We start from the raw sequence: 21,094 nt of genomic DNA, 5'->3' as shown, positions 1-21,094 counted from the left end.
ACACACACCTTTAATTATTACATTCAGGTAAACTGAGGCCTGGTAGAAAGCCAATCCTTAGCATCACTATGGCAACCGTATCCCTGTGCTGGTTGCCGAGGGAGATTGTTTTGTGCCACCTCTGTTGAGAGATGGGTGGATCAGAGTATTTGTGTGAGCGTGGGATTGTGTGTGTGGGTGTGTGTGCATGCATGCGTGTATGTGTGCACTTATATTTGTTGTACGTCTGGTAGTGCGTGTGCACGTGTGTTTACTTGTATGTGTGTGTGTGTGTGTGTATATGCTTGCATGTTAATGTTCATGTGTGTTTGATTTGTGTATGTGTGTGTACTTAAATGATTTGCGTGCATAAGGTGTGGCACATGACGACATTCAAAGACATGCTAGCATTAGCATGTAGTGACCCTGGTGTCAGGTGACTTTTTAAAAATGTCTAGCTTTTAACTCCTGGCTCAGCATCTTTCAAGAGGTCAGAGGTCACCAATACCTCAGAGGAATCAGAGCTGGGTGCAGGGTGTCAACGGTCGACCTGGGTGGAGGTTAAAAGTGACCTTGGTAGAGGTCAGAGTGGTTTCACTCGTGTTGAATGTCTGTCGGGTGACATCAGCAGCGGCTCTTGAAATAGCCTCTGGAGCCATGTGGGCGGAGCCAGACACTTGTTAGCGACGGTTGCGGCGCTTTGATGGCTAACGCTAACGCTAATGAGTGAGCAACACGCTTGGACAAACACTACAGTTGCTCGCTTTGGAACAACCGGCTTGATGTCTGAGCACAAACGCACACACTCACACAAAGACACACTCGTGCGTGACCACACACACACTTGGGCAAAGCACGCTGGGTAAGTAAAGGACAAATAAGATAAGGTTTCAGCTCGTCTCGCTCAGGAAAATCAAATTTGCCGTCTGATGGCGAAGCTTTAAAGCGTTTAAATGAAACTCAAAACTTGAAGTGGCGTCCCGTCTTTTGCCAACGAATCAAACAAATCTTTGGATTGAATCCAAAGTGTTCATGTGGTCTGGCACATATTGGATGACTTTGGTGTGGAGGAACACCCCTAAAATCTCAGAAGGTTTTCCCAGAGGACCTGCCGTTGTCCTGATACTTTTTGTCCACTTGGGGTATTTAAAGTTCAGCATGTGACAGCTGGACTGAAACAACATGCTAACCAATTAGCGCTTAGTTGGTGGAGTGGCGGGAACATCAGGGGGCTGTGCGTGCGCGTGTGTGTGTGTGTATTTCAGTTGATCATAAGGCAATGACACACTATCAAGAGGGTCTGAGGGGCTCAGATTTCAGCCGGCAGGAAAGGTCCGAAAATGTTTTTGCTGTCAGACATCTTTGTCATCACGTTGATGCTTTAGCTTTAGCAATTAGCATGGTTGCGCACGGGCCCACTCAGGCTCTGTCTGTCTGTCTATCTATTTGTGTGATTGAGCGGCCTGGCTGGTACCAAGGCAGTGCCAAGGATAAGGACGACAGGCTGGCAATCATTCTGCCAGCGCAAAGGTGATTGGCTACAATCAAACTGTGCGGGCGGGACTAAACCAAATAATTAATTAATTAATTAATTAACCAACTCAGTGGGCTAGGGGTAGAGTGTCCGCCCTGAGACTGGAAGGTTGTGGGTTCAAACCGGGTCATAACAAAGACGATAAAAATGGGACCCATTGCCTCCCTGCTTGGCACTCAGCAATAAGGGTTGGAATTGGGGGGTTAGATCACCAAATGATTCCCGTGCGCGGCACCGCTGCTGCTCACTGCTCCCCTCTCCCCCAGGGGATGGATCAAAATCACACGGGGACGGGTTAAATGCAGAGGACAAATTTCACCACACCCAGATGTGTGCGTGACGACGATCATTGGGACTTTAACTTGGGACTTGGGACTTTAAACCACTGCACACATTGTACCAACATTGGTCCTGGCCCTTTGGAGAGCTCGGTGGAAGCCTCTTTGGCTCTACACGTAACAGACCTCACAGAGCACCCAGTGCACGCGTGCGCACACACACAATAGAAATCAACAACCATTTAGAAAAATGTTTTGGTGTTGGAGTTGAATTATCGATCTATGTAGCTTTTAACATAATGTTACAAGGTACAAGTGCAAGCCGGAAACTTTAGAAACACGCACACACACGCACTCACACACACGCACTCACACACACACGGGAGGGTAAAGCATGGGGTGGCGACCACCAGCAGAGAAGGCCGCTAATGGAATGATGAATATGGTCCATACGACGTGTTCCAGGAAAGTCAGCCCCCCCCTCAGCCATATTTCTCTTCTAACTGCTAGCATGACAGCGCGCCGCACAACCCAGAAAGACTGGTCGCTACAGCAGCCATTATTTGTCTCTGTCTGTTCTGTGATTGGCTGGCGACCAGTCCAGGGCGTCCACCTCGTGCCCATAGTCAACTGGGATCAACTGGCTCTAACTCCGTGACCCTAACGAGGACAAGGGCTACAGAAAATGGATGCTCATTTACATAATGATGCTGATGAATTAGTGCTGAGCTCAGCGAGCGGTCGCAGCAAGTATGTCGCAGCGGCTTAGCTCAGTGACCTTTGCCCCAGGGCGGCCGTAGTGGCCTGGTGCGTGCGGCCCACGGTCGCCAGCAGCGGTGGTGGCATCAGCGTCACTGTCAGCGGCGCTTGTGTGCGGCGACACGCGACGCAGCAAGTGAAGGCAACACTGTTTTGCAACACCTGCAACTACAACATTGACTGTCATTGCCGTGGTTACTGCAACCACGCATCATCCTCTCCGATGAGGATTGTTTCGCTGATGAGTGGTTTGCATCTTGTCATGTGGCCTGTCTCTTTTTTTCCTTTAAAGTCTTCATTGATGATGTAAGTCATGATGGTCGCAGCAGAAGGAAGTCTGAAGTCTACAAAACAAAACATTAATCGGCCCGGGAATTTTAGAACTGGGGCAAGCATGCTAATGCTAAGGCTAACGCATTGCCCAGACGTCTTTCCCTTTTTCCTGCCACTTATCGCTTGTTTGCACGTTTTTGCTCATTTCTATTCATTCATTCTTCTTTTTGTTTGTTCTTTTTTGGCTCCATCTGTTTGCTCCATTTCCTGCCATCTGCTCCTCTTCACCTCCACGTTGGCTCGCTGTTGCTCCATCATTTCCTTCCTTCCTTCCTTTTCCCAACTACATTTCCTTTTCTTCCCTCCATCTTGTCCTCCCTCCATCCTCCTTTCCGCCTCACCTCACCTGAACCTCCATCCTTTCCCAACTCTCTTGTGGCAGGCTCGTGCTAGCCTGCGAGCTACGTGTTAGCATCCTGAGATAGTTTCACGCGGCGCGATTGGCTGGCTAGCTGGAGGCTAACACACATGCACTCACATACATACACACACACACTTGAATGATGCTGTTCTGATAGTGGTGTCATTCATAGTGTCATCCTACCGCTCTCAGCGTCAACAGTGAGCGCCGAACCTCGTTCGTCCTAAAACCTCGTGTCACATGATCCCGCGGCGTAGCACACTCGCACAAAATTACCCTTTCTTTTTTTCGACACCGAGGTGGACTCACCCTGCATCGCTACTGTTGCCACAGATCAACGCATCCTTGGCCCCTTCCACCTTGTAGAAGTTGTCTGAAAGACAAAATTTAAAAAAATCAAATTTTTGTCATATTGCAGCAACGTCATGTATTTTTGCGCAATTGTTTTCATGGGGTGAGAGGCAAGTCCCAGTTAAGTTACATCTTGAGTGTAGTACCACATTATGCCACAACATGCCTGGCAGCACTGAGCTGTATCGGTAGACAGTGGGTGGGGTAAAACTGAACTTTTTTTAAATGTAAAAAAAAAGAACAAACAAGTTGCACTAAGCTGCAACGGTAAAGCCAAGCACAGAGATGCCTAACAACGTCTCCAGTCACTTCCCTTGAGTTGGCGGCCGGTTCGCGTGAGTGGGCGGCTCAGACACGGAGGATGCCACTGATAGCGGGAAGAAAGTCGGTGTTTTATTGTGAAAAGTCATTCCCGTGTGAGTCGGGGTTGCATAAGAAGACGCCAAACTCTGACCTTAAAAGCTAGCTTGACATTTTCATCCACTCGCCTTATGGGAACAACTTTGAGCACGCTCATCTTTTATTCAGCACATGCACGCGCACCACGTACACATACACACAACATTCATCCCACACAAAAGTAATCAGGAGAGCAAAATACACTTCCTGCAAAATAAATGTTTGTTTCTTTCGAGGCACAAACTACTTTACGTGAAGCTAAACGACGGGTTTTATTGTGGTGGGACAGATGTGATGTAGAAACAAACTTTACACAATGCTAAAAGACAACATTTACTGCGGCGGAAAAAACTTTTACTGTGACAGGACAGGTGTGGTGTGGAAAAGAAGTATATCTAATGCTATGAGAAAACTTTTATTGTGGCGGGACAGGGAAGGTAAATGTTGCTGGGGTATTGATCAGCGCAGTGGCTCGACTCTCGGGTTTCACGGCAGCTTTTAGAGGGTCGATACAGACGCCTGCAGGGACGCTCGTTTGTTGGTTTGTTTGCTTTGTTGGTTTGTGACGGGTGGAGACACAAATAGCAGAAGCATTAGCATCCAGCTGCATTAGCAACCAGCGCAATGTGCTCACTAATACGGGAAGGCGGGTGCGAGAAGCAGGAATATCACACAACTAGGGTTTGGATTGTTTCACAATAAAATGAAAGAAGCTAAAGAGCCATGCGCCTTTTGCAAAGTATAACTTGCTTAAGTAACACAACTGCTCGTCTACAGCGAAGTCATGGTTGTTAGCTAACTTAACGTAGCCTACCACTGCTAGATAGAATTGTAATCACACGGCCTCAACTGAAAAAACATTGAGCCGGTTAAGAGCCAGCCAACTCTGCAGTCTCATTACCTAACTTTGGCTCAACTTTCAAAGCTACAGCACGCACACAGTCAACATCACAGATACTACAGTGTAGAAAAAGCGGATGTGACCCCAAGCGGATAAAAATACTCACCCTCATCACTGATGAAGTGTCTCATAGACGTCCAAGTCTTGTTGTTGCAGAAGAAGGACACATTGGCGGGCAGGCTGTTGTTGACGCAGTGCGCCGTGCTGCGGACGCACTTCTGGCGAAGGTTTCCCATGAAGAGCTGCAGGCCGATGAGTGCGAACACGCTCAGGCAGAAGACGGTCAAGATCATCACGTCAGCCAGCTTCTTCACCGACTGGATCAGAGCGCCTACAATTGTCTTCAGGCCTTGCGGAAGGAGCACAGCGTCAGCATACTGCACCTAGCTAATGGCTATTAGCAATAAAACAATTGAAAATAAACTGAAACTGACGTGGACATTCTAGTCGTGCAACAAAGAAAACGTCTGTCTATCCACAATATAGTGACATCGTGAGTGAGTAAAGAATGGGAGTGATGCCCAACGCACGACCCAAGACTATCAAGCTAACAAAACCAAAAGTTGAAGAGAGACAACTGGATTCTTGTTCGTTGTTGAAGATGGCAGACTTCACACCAAAAATTTAAAAGCCTTTTGGACTAAAAGCAAAACTTTAGAAACTAACAACAAGAGTACGGTTGCCTCCATTCTCCTTAGCATGACCTAGATGACAGAAAATCAACACAGACAAGCTACCAAAACCACTTTGGACCAACGCAACATGAAAAAGGGGAAGAAACACAAAGGAAGAAAACATGGAGGAAGAATTCTGACAGGAGTCAATCACTGGCACATTTATTCTGGGCATTTTGAATCAAATGATGCGGTTTGATGCTAACAAATGCTAACGGTGTAGCATTGGTAACTTTGGAAAGAGCATGTGTTGTCACTGCTTTTGTTATTTGGCGCCTCACCACAAGTATAGGAGAAGTTGTTAAAGCTACTTTCCTAACATGATAAGTGGCGGCATACCAAGGTCAGTTAGCATAGCGGAATTTGAATCATTAGTTATTGGCTATCACCGAGTGTCAACATTTGGAACCTAATTTAACAAAAGCCAGAATCATTTTTATATATGAATTACTTTCGAAGCGGAGAATTCAGAAGAGATGTAGAATTAGCTCAATCGGTACATTTATCACGCCATTTGAATTGATTGGACACTCCCCCCAAAAAAATGACTATAGGTTATAGATTGGGGGGTGGGGCGCTCACCTGGGATGACTGAGATGGTTTTGAGCGCTCGCAGCACCCTGAACGTCCGCAAGGCCGACACATTACCCAGGTCAACAAACTCAGTGACATATCTGCAACAAGGCCAGACAACACAAAGACACACAAGAGGCGTCACGCACAGACACACAAACAAGCACGCACACCATTGGACAATCCGCCAACCAGACGGACGCGCACGCGGACGCCACCTGGAGGGCCGCGACACCACAGAAAGCCCAACCGAGCATTTATTGCACTACTAGACTTGGCTTCTAACACCCTCCAGCTGACTTCCTGTTTTCGTCTCACTGCCGTGATTCGTCTTCGGCCGTCCCGCGGCCGTGGGAAGCGGAGGGGTAACGGGGACTGAACACACACACGAAGCCGGACACGGGAAGACGTTTATGACCACACTGCGATGGCGAGCGTTTCCTGGTTGGGCGGCCCCCCGCCCGCCCGCCTGTGTTGGCGGGCTCCGGCTATGGTCTTACCTGGGATGACCGAGATGGTTTTCAGGGCTCTCAGGACTCGAAAGGTTCTCAGCGCCTGCAGGTTTCCTACTTTGATAAACTCTGTTAAGAGCCTGCGGGGGGCAGTGTGGCGCGTGCAGCAGCGACAACGACGACAACAGAAGAAGACAAAACAGAACACTCACACGTCTCTTTTTGACACACTCCGTCAATAATATCAGTAGTCATAGAAATGACTGACAACAAAAATCGATTTAGTAGACATCTTAAAATGAACACATTCAAGTTAATCCAAAAAACGTTGTTCATTATGTTCATTATAAAAGAACCCTGATGGCTGCTTGGCCTCATGGGCTGGCGAGTGCTAACAGTGCTAACAGCCTTGGAGGAGAGCTCATATTTCTTCTCCTTGACTGGCAGATTGATTGAATTAGTGTGTTAGGGTGGGGTGGGGGGGTCGTTAGGGGCGGCGCAGATGCCGGTGGTGCTGTGGCAGTAAAAGCTTCACTTTGTACTTTTTAGTTTTACGCAAACGTGACTTTTACTTGGAGCACTTCATCACCGCATCAATGTGAGTTCTTCCTTTGCCAGCAAACCAGCTCAGTTCAACGTTCCCGCCATGTACATGAGAAAACGACATAACGTATTATCATGACATATTGTCATGTAACATGTGACACTGACTACTTCAAGGTACTGTTGTCTCGTGACTACTGTCATGTGACGCTGCCACGTGACACTGTAACAACGCTTGCCAGGCATGTAACTGCTGTTACGTGAGACTGACGGCCGTATGCCTGCCATTAGACAGCGAAGGGGCGGAGCAACGTACATTGAGTGGAGGAAGAAGGGGGTTAATGGACACTGTTTCCATGACAATTGTGGATCGGTGGGAGGGGCTCCGAGCATCAGTCAGTCTGTATGTGTGTACGTGTGTGTTTGTGTGTGTGTGTGTTCATTCGTGTCCAGAGGGGTCTGTCTATTTACTGACCATCACTCTGTTTTTAATAAAGCTTGTGGTGGCGTTTCAGGGGCACAATGTATGTGTGTGTGTGTGTGGGGTCGGGGGGTGCATGTCTGTGTGTGCTAATATGTGACTTATGTGTCCCTGTACCGCTAAAGATCCATCTGACTGCAGGAAGGCCCGCGGGTCAAGGATGTGCACCCGCTGACATCGTGTGCTTGTGTGTTACTGATGCGATGACGATATAATGTGATAAGAGCGGACGATGGCGCATCGTTAAAGCTGGAAGTGAGCTTGGACATTTCCCAGAATTCCACTTCATTCCACCACGTTTTGTGAACTTCTGTCACGAGTTTGAAGGCAAATCAAAGCGATTTCGTAGTGTCTCTTCAAACTTTGCTTGATTTAGTGATTTTATTGATTTCTTTTCCATCCCTTTGATGAATGGTAACATGTCACATAACCGGCGGCAGATGAGGCGTTTTAATGGCGGGTTTGTCCTTTCGGAGCGGCCGTTTTTCCACGAGGTTACAGCGATGGGCGGTCTCAGGGGGTAGCCCGACGCGGGCCCACGGAGACACTTTCATCAAGACGCCTCCATTTAGACAGCGGCGCTTCATTAGACGCACTAACCCGGGTCGAGCGCAGCGGGGTGAACTATTGATCCGATCACTCGATTGTGATCGTTTATCTTGCGAGCGGCAGCCGCACGGGTCGCGTGCCCGCCATTGGCTTGATTGATCGGCGCCCGATTGCTTAGCAAACCGAGAGATTTGCCAGCACTCACTTAAGTACTGAAGTGGAAGTGTTATTTTGTGTTGTTGTTGTTGTATTCAGGTCAGATCAATCACATATATATATAGGTGCTTGTTCCCAATTTGCTTGTTTTTAAAGGAACTTTTACCATGCATGACCTGAGTGAGTGACAATTTGCATGTAACTGTACTTTTACACAAGTAATGCATGTACCTAGTGGTATTTTGGCCCCCTCCGGCCACGACCAAGGCAGCATTGCTGCCTGCTATCCTGGCAGCCATGTTACCCCTCAGCTGACTCAACCTCATTAAAAATGTTCCCTGCTGACAGCTGACTTCTTCCTGACGCGGCAAACACGCCCGCGCCGGTGTGATGTCTAAAGCAAGTCGGTTGCACATCGGGAATTATGCCCAAAGCTCGCTGCGCGTTTTGGAGAATTCTTTCACTGAGTCATTCCAAAAGGAATTAAAGGGGCTGTGATCCCACCCACAGTGGCGCAGCCCTCCCTTTCACACTGCTTGTCTTTCACAATAAAAGCCTCGCACATGCTGGAGGATGTTGTGTCACTCACGCCATGACGATGACGCTGAAGTCAAGCCAGTTCCAGGGGTCCCGCAGAAAGGTGAAGCGTCCTACGCAGAAGCCCCTCGCCAAGATCTTGATGAGTGATTCGAAGGTGTAGATGCCCGTGAAGGTGTACCTGGAGGTCAAAGAGAACGCTTAGAAAGGAGACTCGCCTGCTCGTTCAGGGTCACTTGTACTCACTCGACATATTTGGCCCAGGCGGCGGGCTCGGACATGGCCATGAAACAGCAGTTGGTCAGGATGGTGCACATGATGAACAAACTGAACAAGGTGACACGCTTAAGGAAAGCAACACAAAGGCCGTCCCATCCTTATTTCATTTCATTTCAGTACGCGAACCTTAAGCGGGATCTGAAGGATGTGAAAGAAATGCTCGGCTGGCTTTTCCATAAGCTGGCAGTGAAATGTCACCTCCACCTGCCTTGTTGTGCGGGAAGTGGGCGGGGGCGGGCCCGCCTGTCAATCAGGTTATAAATGAATCTTAATTACGATCATTTAGCGCGAGGAACAAACTCCTCACGTGAGACTTTGAGCAGCGGCCGGTCAGATAAACGATGCGGGCGGCTAATTGTGGCATAATGACAGGTCGCCGTCAAGGAACTCCCCGGGCCACCGTAGCTGTGATGTCATTACCCCACCCACGGCCTCCACGGGAGCCATCTTTCTTTCTCTGACTTATTGCGAAGGAGGAAATCCTTCTGCGATTGGAAAGTCGTTCTTGATTGTTGTTGACTGGTGAGCAGTGTGTTGTTTTTTTTGTGTGTGTGTTTGTGTGCCGTCCACTGTGGCGCCGGGTGGTGCCGCATGCTGCCAGGCATCTGACCTGAGCGCCCGTCGTCTGATGCCCAGCAAGGCCTCATGGGACGCCAGGATCAAAGGTGACACTTGAGTGAGACACAAAGCACACAATCGCTTCATAACTGTGTGTATGCGCGCGTCACACCACAGCCTGTCACGGTGGCGCCACGCCGGTGGGCCAAAATCCAGAAGGCTCTTGCTCACACTCAAACACTCATAAAAACTCTGAGCGTCCACTTCATCAGGACGCCCCCCCACCCTCGCTCCGCTCCCTCCCTCCCACCACCCCGAGCGCAAAATCAGCAGTGCCGCACCTCTGCTGCCGACCTCTTCACCCGATTATCCCCAACAACAGCGGCGTGTCCGCCGACTTGCCATCTCTCAGCGGCAGCAGCCGCCGCGCTGGCTAAAAATATCAGAGTGCGAGGTGAGGACATGGGGGGGGGCAGTGGGACAGTTGGAGGTGGTGTATTTGGAAATAGGGCGGGAGGGGTGATTTTGGGTGTCAAGCCATGTCTGTCATCTTTGCTGTCATCTGACTGCAGAGGTGGCTAAGTCTCAAGTCTTTACTGTAAACTTCAATTGGGACTCGACTCAAGTCGCTTGAAATTTAGCGAGGGCTTGACTCCTCCACCTGTTTCAACTTGACAAGGATATGAATGCACCAGAATCCTGATGGCGACGGTCCGCACGGGATGGAAGGGACTGAAGAAGTAGAGCGCTGATGTGGCGTTGAAGCGAAAGATGGCTTTGCCTTTGTTCAGGACTATGAAAGTCTGTCAACAAAAAAAAAAAAGAAGATCAATTCACAGCATATTCATATGCCGGCACTATTTACTGAATAATAATAGCGATAGCTTAACTTCATATAGCTCCTTTCAAGCGACAAAAGGGTGCTGAACAATAACTCAGGGGCCTAATTAAAGTCCATATAGGAAGGAGTGTGTGCATTCATGAAAGCTGTGGTGAACAAATTTTTTCTTTAAACGTCCAGGGGAGCAGCGTCACAAATATTAGTAGGCAAAGAGTTCCAGATGTCGAAGCTACGAGTCTTTGAATTACTTTGAATATCTAGAAGAGGCTTACAGATTGCATCCTTCCATTTTTCCATACATGGCTCTCAGAGGAAAAAAGTGAGAGCACTCCTGGTATGGAAGATAAATGATCATTTTCCAGCATCTCGCAGCGAGACTGGATGTGTTTTTCTCTTTTCTGGCTTCCCTCAGCTAAGCTGGCACAGCAAACACACAAACGTGTGATGCTGCAAACGCGGCGCAGAGCCGAGAAGGGAGGCCGGAGAGGAAAGTCCCTCAAGAGGAAGCGATGTGATCTGAGGCTGGCGAGCGATGCGTCGCCGTCCCTCGCCAGCCTCGCATCGCGGCGCCGCCGCATTTGCGCTTTTTTGCCTCCCGCGGCGCCACTCAGGTAAGTTGAGCAAGTTAGGCACACCGACGCCAACGGGAAATTCAATTTAATAGCCTCCCCTACTTACCAACATTTAATTAACAATACTCCAATCAACACATCTGTGTTCGTTCAAAAATATAAACACACACACATCGACCATTAGCATGTCAATGGCGTTTTCAACTATTTGTTAGCAGTAAGCTAGCAGGCCATTCTTCAGGCATTGTTTGTTTGTTTTTTTAAATACACAACTCGTAATTGTCTTTATTTGATGTTTAGTAAACTTCAACTGGGAGTGGCATGAAACGGGTTTCTTGCAAAACCGGGCCGAGCCGGGTCACTGGAATCTCACGGTAGCGTATTTTGCATACCCTCTGGTCTCGGAAGTAGTACGGGTCGATGTCCTCCAGGGGCACTCCCACCAGGTGGGAGGGGATGTCAGCGTAGATGCGCGGCAGCTGTTTTCCCGCCTCCAGGTCAGCCCGGGGGCGAAGGACCTCCACATCGCCAAGGTCCTGACACACACACACATTTGTAAATTAGCTCCTCTCTGTTCACAGCCCAAAAGTTTGAGACCACTCACGTTTACCTCCTGGTAGTGTTTGTTGCGTCGGGCCTTCTCCTTGGCGATGCGCTGCTCGATGGCCGCCAGGGAGTCCGGCGTGAAGCGCTGAAAGCTCTCTGGTCCCATTGGAAACACACAGCCGGCCATCTTGTCATCCTGATCCTGCTGCTGACTGGCCCACGCTACCAGCTGGGAGAAAGCACCACAATTTCATGATTTTTAAGTGATAATTTTTTTTTTTTTAAATGGGTTTTTACAGTAGACAATTAATCCTTCTGAGGGATTCTGGAGTGTTTGGAGTGGAGGCAGTTGTGAGACGAGGAGCCTTTGATTGGAGGATCTCTGAGCGTCGTGATTGAGCGTGATGAAGACACGGCCCGCGATGATGCCGCGGCTTGGGTCGCCTTACAACCTCCGCGCAATCAAGCCGACCGGACGCAATCAGCTCCGCCTCCTCGGGCCTGGCCGAGGTTCAACCGAGACACTCATCGTCATAGTCCTATTTTCCTTTTTTGACACTTTTGTAGCCTTCCCTCGGCTATCTTGGTGGGCGGAGCTTTCTGTGCACACATGCTGACAACAGCATGTCAGCCGTCTTTTTAAGTGGAAGGGAGGCACCGGAATGGTGTCGTTATTTGCCACGACAAATGGAACTACAAAGAAAATCTTTTATACTTGCAAAAAATTGTGTTTAAGGGGTGTGTGTGTGCACACGAGTGCGTGTGTGTGGACCATCTGCATGGGCTCTTAATTGAATGATCGGACAGGAGTCATTTTTCAAGCCTTCCTGCATTTATTCTTCACAGCTCCCAAATCAGATTTCTGAAAAGTGTCTACGTGATGAGTGTGTGTGTGTGTGTGTGTGGGTGTGTGTGTGTGTGCATGTGTGTGTTGTGTTGTGTGACCTACCGACGTGTGGATGACAGCTTTTGATAAGAATGGAAAACAGAGCTTGATTTTCCTTTGATGTGGACACACACACACACACACACACACACACACACACACACACACACACACACACACACAGAGTGGCGGTCACGTAGGCACTTTTAGTGCGTCAATATTGTGAAGTATGACATGCTAACGGTTAGCGAGCTAGCTCCTCAAAAAGAATCAAGTAGGTGAGGGGAGACGGCAGTGTGTGTAAATGTCAACGATGTGAGAGAGCGTTGTCAAGGCGACAGATGCAGCTAATCTGCTACGATTAGCATATTAGGCCGGCAACAATAAGTTTGGAGCATATTTTTGGAGCAAGGATCACGTGTGCCTTCAGTGTAGTACCAAGTTGTGTCACAACATGCCAGGGCAGCACTGAGGACGACTGGAAGTAGCAGTTGCTCGAAAGGTTAAAATTCCCGTGACATCAACGCTAATTTCCTTTGGCTTGTATGTTAGTATTGAATTCGTGGACTTTAGTTAGACAAAATGATCGCTTGTGCTTGCAGTACGCACCTAAACGCCATTTACGTCTTGGCCCCACCCTAACAGCGAGCGGCCGTCAGTGGGCACGGTGACGACGAGGATGAAGAGGAGGACCGAGATGTCCCTCACAAGCTCAATTCAATTAGCTTGAAAGGAGGAAACACACATTGTCGCCGCCATTCAAAGATGGCGGGCAACGAGCCAACGAGCTGGCAGGCGACAACCGGGATCGTTTGGCTAAGGGACAGCAGAGGCGGGACTTGGGACAGAACAGGCCTACGGGGAGGGGGGGGGGGCGTAGTGACCCTGACTGACATGACATGATGACAGTGTTCAAAAGCTGGCCAACCCCGAAAAATGCGAACAGCGCATACCCAGAACCTGGTACTACGCAACAATGCTGAGTGCAGAGGCCACGAATGGAACCGTGTTCTCATTACTCTACAAAAATAAAAATAATTAAATCTGTCAAAAGGTGATTTATAAATGTCAAAAATATATATAAAGTGGTTTCGATTTTGTTGTAATGTACTGGTGTGCTCGGGCCTTAATGATAAACAAATGGACTCAATAAGAGTCCAGGAGATGATGATGATGATGTGTGAGGAGGAGGAAGCTGACAGGAAGGTGATGAGGAAGACGCAAACTCACAAACACACACACGCGCACATCATGTACTCTTATCATTTCCATATTAGCTATCAGCGTCTCACTAAGTGTCCCATCGCCGAGAAGTGGCAGCGAGTACGAACACACACACGCAGGCGCGGCGGCGATGGCGTCGGGAGCGTGCCGAGTTCACACGTTGGTCAAGGTCGCATTGGAGATAAAATGTTTTATAGACGTCGTCAAACGGCCATCAGACAGTAACGGAAGCCTGGAGACTCCAACGCAGCCATCAAGCTTGAAACAACATTTCAACAGCGAATTAAAGTGAAATACACTACGCAACCACGACACCGCTTCGACGCAACCGCGCCGACATGTCCTCGCAAAGTAAAAAAATAAATAAAACACCAAAAGAAACAAATGCTTAATTCTCATTCCACCGCTACCTTATAAAAAAATTAATCCACTTTGAGCTAGCTAACAAGTTTGCCCCGTGTCCCGCGGGTTGTTAGCTCGCGTGTTAGCAGGCTAGCTTGTTGCGTTTAGCGCAGTCGCTTGCATGAGTCACGGCAATTTTATTAGTCTTGACTTTTGTCGCTGCATCGTTTAGCACTTTTTACATCAGAGTGTGAAGATGAATCACAAATTGCTTTTTAAAACATAGAAATCAAAGAGAAATCAGTCGGAAAGACTTGACAGCTAGCGAGCGCTAAATATTTCCCCTGTGGACAAATGTTACACTTAGTATGTGTCGCACTTTTGCATTGACAAGTGTATCTTAAGTGTGTGTGTGTGTGAGTGTGTGTGTTTGTGTGTATGTATTGATGACAATCAGATCACATTTTATGACCAATAGATGGAGAATTTCAGGTAATTCGGTGGGGTTACCATACTTTTTCTTGCAACTACATGACGAGTTATTCGTGTGTGTGTCAGGTATCGGGTGATGAAGAGGAGGTGACACACAGAGTCATCTTTCAGCTGGGGTTACATTGATGACATCACAACGCACAATCTGGGCTAGACCTATACATACACACACACACACACATCCACAGATGCATGCACAGTGACACACATTCATTATTCACACACAGTCAGGCAGCACTCAGGTGTTGAGTGAGTTTGAAGTGGATTTGTCCCACGGACGAATGATTGCGATTCAAACATCCGCTTCCTGTCTGCAGGGACGCCGTCCTGTTTCCTAGTTCTTATGCTAGCACGCTAACATTAGCACACATACACAAGTCTACAACGTGCCTGTCGTTGCCATGGTAACGCTTTGAGTTTATCTGGGAGGAGACGTTCACTTCCCGTCTGCTCTTTATTACTGTCTGTTTCATCACACACACACACACACGCGCACAGCCGCACGCACACACACACACACGCGGAGACACACAAGCGAGGCAGCTGGTCAATTACAATGACTGCTGTAAACAACTGCAGGTGGAATGCAGTGTCTTTGTCTAAAATGCGTGTGTGTGTGTGTGTGTGTGTGTGTGTGTGTGTGTGTGTGTGTGTGTGTGTGTGTGTGTGTGTGTGTGTTTGTGGACACACACCTGAAAACCTCTCACGCACCAATCAAAAAAAAACTCTCACGCACACCAGAAACACACACCACACCAAAAACCTTCCAAACATAAAAAAACTCATGCACATCGAAAACTCACACACCATAAAAATCATATACCAACAAAAACTCTCACAAAAAACTGCACTTTTTTTTTTTTTTTATAACCACCAAAAAACACAAAACAAAAACCTCTCACAAGTCAAACTAGCACTAAAAACAGTGCACCAAAAAATTGTTACATGTCCTGGAAAGCTCTCACATGCACCAAAAACTCTCACAGCATTCACAATAGTTATCCTTCGCATAAAAACATCTCACTAAAAAAATACACAATGCTGTGTGGAAACTTTTTTTTTTAAGTGAAAGTTTAAAATTGTGTAAATCAAAATTAGTGTGTGTGAAAAGAAATTTAAAACAGAAAATGAAGGTCATTTCAAATCCTGACTGCTCTTTTTTGGCGTGTGTGTGCGTGTGTGTGCGTGCGTGTGTAAGCATCTTATTGTGGAAAAGTCCCACTGTGGCCTTCTTTCTGTCTCGTCATCTCTTGTGGTTACCTTCATTGGGCATCAACATTGAGGTTCATTTTAATTTAGCACCAAAGGAGGTCAGACGAGACGCTCGTCAGCCTCTTATAGCTTTGCCGGGCTGGCTCGCCGCGTGTGCGTGCGTGCGCTCCGTTTGAAAGGTGTCAGTCACGCCTGAGTGTGTCACTTGATAAAAAAAACATAAAATCTTTTATTTTGTTGAATGTGAAGGGTCGCGACCCTGAAGCTGTCGCCACCCGCCGCCCTTGACAACTTTCATCTTCACCTACTTTGCATTTGCTCACCTGCTCGCGTTCCTCCACGTCGTCACCTCTTATCGTTACGCGTCCTTCCCCTCCACATTGTTATTATTATGACGAAACGTCACCTACTTAACATTCTTCTTCTTAGTACAACACATCCTCGCCTCTTCTCATTTTTACTATTATGAATCGTCACCTCATAACACGACGCCTCCTCGTTTTTTCAATTCTAATCACTGTGTATTACAGCACGCTACATTTTATTTGATTATTATTATTATACATCCTGTCTTCTAATTGATATCCTTCTTATTATATCCTATATTAGCCTCCACTCCAGTGAAACAACATTATTGTGTGTGTGTGTGTACGTGTGTGTGTGTGTGCGCACAGCGACCCACTTGCATTTATCCTATTTGAGTCTCTCTGCCTACCATCTTTTCCATTCCCTTATTTTTCCCCGCGTGTGAGTGTGTCATGCTGTTCTCTTGCTCCCCGGTGATTGATTAAATAATTTCCTATTAACTAGTTTGTGACACTGTTTGGTGCTGTAAAGACTCTCTAACATCGCATCTTTTTACACACCGTTATCCTACAACGGCATTTTGCGCTATACGGCAGCTATATACGTAGTCGCGGTTGTCACGCCAAACACACAACTCGTATTTCGAGCCGTAGTGCCGCAAAATTGCAGCGTCGTCAATTGTGAGGAGAGGAGGCCTGTGAGTATTTTTGTGTTTCCACACAAAATAACAGTTGTTTAAAGGTTTAGAACTACAGTGACAGCTGCGCTATTGTCCGTTAGCCCGTCTGTGGCGTTTCCCATTGGCTGTTAGCCTTAAGCTAGCAGACTTGATACGGTTTGATGGAACATCTTGAGTGATTGTTGCCTTTTGTATTATGCATCAGTTGTACAGTTAGGCCGAGCAATACACGACAGGTGTACCGCGAGCCGCAGCTACGAGCTAACTCGCCATTCGTTAGCCATCCCAGCCACCCAACACGAACACGCGCACGTGCATAGCGCATCTGATGGATGATGAACATGGGTGAAGAGTGACGGAGTGTTTCCTGTCTGTTGGTGCTGCTCTTGAACCAGCAAAGTGATGAAGCCGCGGCACAAGGACGACACGCACGCGCGGCGGCCTTGTCCATCACGCACCCACGTGCGCGACTGTCTGTCATCGATCTGCGTCCCTCGCTACACGGAGCGTTCCATCATTTCCTGCGTGAAGCTAGACGACTTCCTGTGAGGCTCACATCTTCGCAACATCACAAGTAGTGACATGCTCATAGCGTACGATCGGAAAAGTCACGCATGAAACGTGGCTGGACGATGCTATCAGCTGATCGTCATAATCATCACCTGAGAGTCCTCGTTAGCGCTCTAAATGACGGCTGGGGGGACGCCAAACCGCTCGCCAGAGAAGAAGAAAAGTGGGCCAGTGCTCAGAGCCAGCACGGACCCCCCCCACCACTGCCCCCCCATCACATACACACACACGCACTACACGCACAGAAATGTTTGGATTGCTTCCACTGTCACTGTAGTTTTTCTGCGACAAAATTGTGATGATGGAAACTGTTCACATGTGCTTCCTGAAAGTTTGTTTTGTCACTTGCTTTGCCAGCAAAAAAAGAGGCCCCCCCAAAAGATATTTTGGAAGTATTTAAAAGAAATGTTCGTCAAATTAGAAGGAAACCCGAGCACTGTCAGAAAACTAATAACAGAGACGGCCCGCGTGGAGATTTAAACCGAGAACCTCGACGCTGTGAGGCAAGCGTGTTGCTCGCTTGCCCTCATTATCTGCGCTTTTTCTTTTCAAGCACAAAGTGTACTGAAAAGATGTTGAAAGCATTGGTGACACGAGCGTGATTCGGCAGCACGAAGATGGAGGATGAAGGACGGCAAAGGCGAGCAATCTTGACAGGAAGTGGCCGGACAGCCTGACATAGCCGCCCCTCATCAAAATAAATCAGCGACGCGAAAGTCTTTTAACATGTCGGCCGGCCGGTCGGCGCCACTGATTTAGTGCGGCCCTCTGGACATTTCAGTCGCATTTAACATTGCAATGACACCCAAAACAAAATGTCACCACCAATCAATAGATTTTGCTTTTTTGATGATGACCTTTCGTCTTATTTACCCTCATGCTCACATTCTGTACTGTACACACACAAACAGTTTCAAAAACACGCGCACACACACAATGTGTGTGTGTGTGTGCGCGTGAGTGTGCGTGTGTGTGTGTGTGTGTGCGTTTATGGCAGTCCCATCCTTAAACTCAAACCTCACACGGTCAAGATTCTCGATAAGGCCGACACCGCTAGCATTTAGCTGCTAGCATCACGTGTGAGGTCTCACTGCGTACTTTCAGCATGTCGCTAATATTAGCACGACCGGGTCAACAAACGATGGCAGCAGACAGGAATATTCAGATCAGATCGACTCTGAAAAACACGCCGAGCGGATGTCAGTGATGAGGAAAAAAAAAAGTCATCAAATCAAACACAACCGACTCATGCTGACCCCAAACCATTTAAAGGTCTTGTGTGTATGTGTGTGTGTGTATATAACTGCTCACTTTGCTTCTACTGTTGCTATAGTAACAGATGATACTCAAGGGACCAGAGTACAGCGTACTGATGAACAGGTAGAAGCACAGTGTGTGTGTGTGTGTGTGTGTGTGCGTCTGCGTGTGTTTCACATTTCAATGACGTGTGATGATTGAGAGGCAGGCGACTCCACAGAGTGTGATTTATAACACTACTCCCAGCCCCCAACTATAAAACATCACACACACACACGCGCGCAAATAAAGATATTCTAAATATTTGTGATCACATGATGTGAAGGTGTCACCTGAAGCGAGCGCGTCAAAATTAAGTCGGACCTTCGTTCAAATGAAGTGAGGGCGTCACATGTCGCGGCAGAGTTACGTAAAGTCAAATTCGTTGATTCGTAAAGCAGTTTGAAGTCTTATTTTGACTTTTATTGACTTGATGTCGCTTTTTAGGCTCGTTAGCTAGTTGGAGCTGAAAGCATGACGAGGCTACGCTCATGAGCCCGTTGCATAGACGTTGTTACGAAACATTTGGGGCGAAGCCGTGAAAAGCGGCATGACGGCGAGCCGGTTAAGCGGGACGCGAGGTGACACTTCCCAAGCGGGCTTTGCTTGTGCTTTTGCTGCTGGCCGCACACGCGCGCTCGCACGCACGCCGGGCAGCTTTGCTGACACCGACGTCTGCGCGCAGAGTTGACGAGTTGGCTTTTAAGAGTCTTTAGAAGAGCGACAGCATCATTAAAGTGTCGGATTAGAAGAAGAATTCGGCGAGAACTGACGCGGCTTCGCGCAGGAGGCAACTTTGTGTGTGTGTGTCGGTGTGCGCTCCGGAAGTTTCCGTCCTGATGTCTGCAAAACAACACGTTTCTTGTTACGGCTTTGATTATTGGACAGTGAAAAAGAGGACAAACGGAGAGGCAACTGTGACAGCTGCTCCCGAGCTCCATACCTTCAACACGCGCGTGCAAAATAAGCAGGGGGCGCTCCCTCGTCCGTCAAACGACGACTCGTGTTGGGGAAAAGGTCAGGCCGACCGCCGCCGCCGCTCAGAACAAACGGCAATCTCGCGCTCGCCTCGCTCGCACACACGCGCACCAATGCGATGCATGCGACGGCCACCTGTTGTGGTTGTGTCGTGTTGACAGGCGGCACAATGTCCACGTCGTCTTCACCAGGCAAGGAAACGACCTTTTGCAATCAAGGTCACACTCTGACCCCGCCCCCTCGACACCGCCACCCCTGACCTTTATCATCATCGTCATTTTCATGCACTACGTGTTACGGTCGCCGTTAGTTGAGGAATCGTCTATGGCATTTCACAAAATATGTCGGCATTAAGCTTGTGGCCCTACAGCTGGGTTTACATATTATTTTATTATTTATTTTTCCATTTTATATTTACAATTTTTTTTGTTTCCTCAAAGCAATATTAAATGACTGTCACCCAATTATTTTGTCGGCACGAGAGTGAGAACAGGCGCCGGGGACTACTTTAAAAGTGTCTTTTAATGTGTCCGAATGTGTTTAAAAGATGTGGGACACGTATTTTAAAGCTAAAGCTATTAAAAAAATTGTTTGAAATAAGTTCTCTCACAAAGCCATTTGCCGTACTGATCAGGCACATCATTCCTTCCTCACATCTTTCCTTCCTTCCTTCCTTCCTTCCTTCCTTCCTTCCTTCCTTCCTTCCTTCCTTCCTTCCCACAGTGAACATCTTTCATAGTTTGCTCCTCTTCCTTACTGCGCCCGCCGCCATGACGCCGCCCGCATACGCAGCCACAAAAACGACAACGACAAAACGCTCACAAGGTTATGTGACCTCTGCCAGTCACTTTCTGCACAGGCCAAGGGTCAAAGGTCCTTGTTTGTTTATAAACAGGCAAAAGATGGAAGGTCAAAGTTCAGCGGGCAAATGTTCTCTCTCTTTCTCTCACACACACACACGCACACACAATCCTTTCGTAGTGTTTATGTATAGAATTAATTAGTTTATTAATTTAATTATTATCATTGTTGATAACGTAATAAAAAAAACGACTGTAAGCATCTCGCAGATTGCATGAAGATATTTCAACAAATGGAAAGATTAATGATCAGAATTAACATTTAAATATTCCGATTGGATGGAGAGGATCTTACCGGCTCATCAGAATTATTAATATTGTCTTCATTATTTTTGTTTGCTTTTGTTATTATTATTAATAATATTAATAATAATAATAATATCAAATTACATGAACAGGGATGTTAACAAACGGAAAGAGCGAGGTTATGTAAAGAATAATTATTATGGTAAGAGTGCAGATGCATTAAGAGGTACCTAAAGAATGGTACGTCAATAATCATGATTGCAATAATTAGTTTGCATGGCAAGGATGATAATGAATGGAAAGAGTACAGGCAGGTTGCATAGGAACACAGGAAACGCGTGCGTATC

The 21,094-nt window shown here is 47.5% G+C and overlaps 1 protein-coding gene across 2 annotated transcripts in view; it reads right to left on the bottom strand.

Annotated features, from left to right (window-relative positions):
- The window catches only part of scn5lab (sodium channel, voltage gated, type V-like, alpha b), a 39,859-nt gene that overhangs the window by 18,232 nt on the left and 533 nt on the right, over positions 1–21,094 (bottom strand). The window contains exons 2-9 of one of the 2 annotated variants that reach the window (XM_037279242.1): positions 11,721–11,885; positions 11,503–11,646; positions 10,382–10,500; positions 9,107–9,196; positions 8,913–9,041; positions 6,152–6,243; positions 5,002–5,244; positions 3,554–3,617 (exon numbers count right to left, since the gene is read on the bottom strand). In XM_037279242.1, coding sequence (XP_037135137.1) covers positions 3,554–3,617; positions 5,002–5,244; positions 6,152–6,243; positions 8,913–9,041; positions 9,107–9,196; positions 10,382–10,500; positions 11,503–11,646; positions 11,721–11,843 — 1,004 coding nt within the window. In that variant the 5' untranslated portion in view covers positions 11,844–11,885. Of the gene's footprint in view, positions 1–3,553; positions 3,618–5,001; positions 5,245–6,151; positions 6,244–6,642; positions 6,735–8,912; positions 9,042–9,106; positions 9,197–10,381; positions 10,501–11,502; positions 11,647–11,720; positions 11,886–21,094 lie in introns of those variants that run through there. The other variant, XM_037279241.1, reaches the window with a different exon arrangement.

The sequence above is a fragment of the Syngnathus acus genome, chromosome 20 (genome assembly GCF_901709675.1).
Source record: "Syngnathus acus chromosome 20, fSynAcu1.2, whole genome shotgun sequence".
In the NCBI taxonomy this organism is placed as follows: Eukaryota; Metazoa; Chordata; class Actinopteri; order Syngnathiformes; family Syngnathidae; genus Syngnathus; species Syngnathus acus.
The sequence above is the reverse complement of the archived record's forward strand: the minus strand, read 5'-3'. Positions and strand labels throughout refer to the sequence as shown.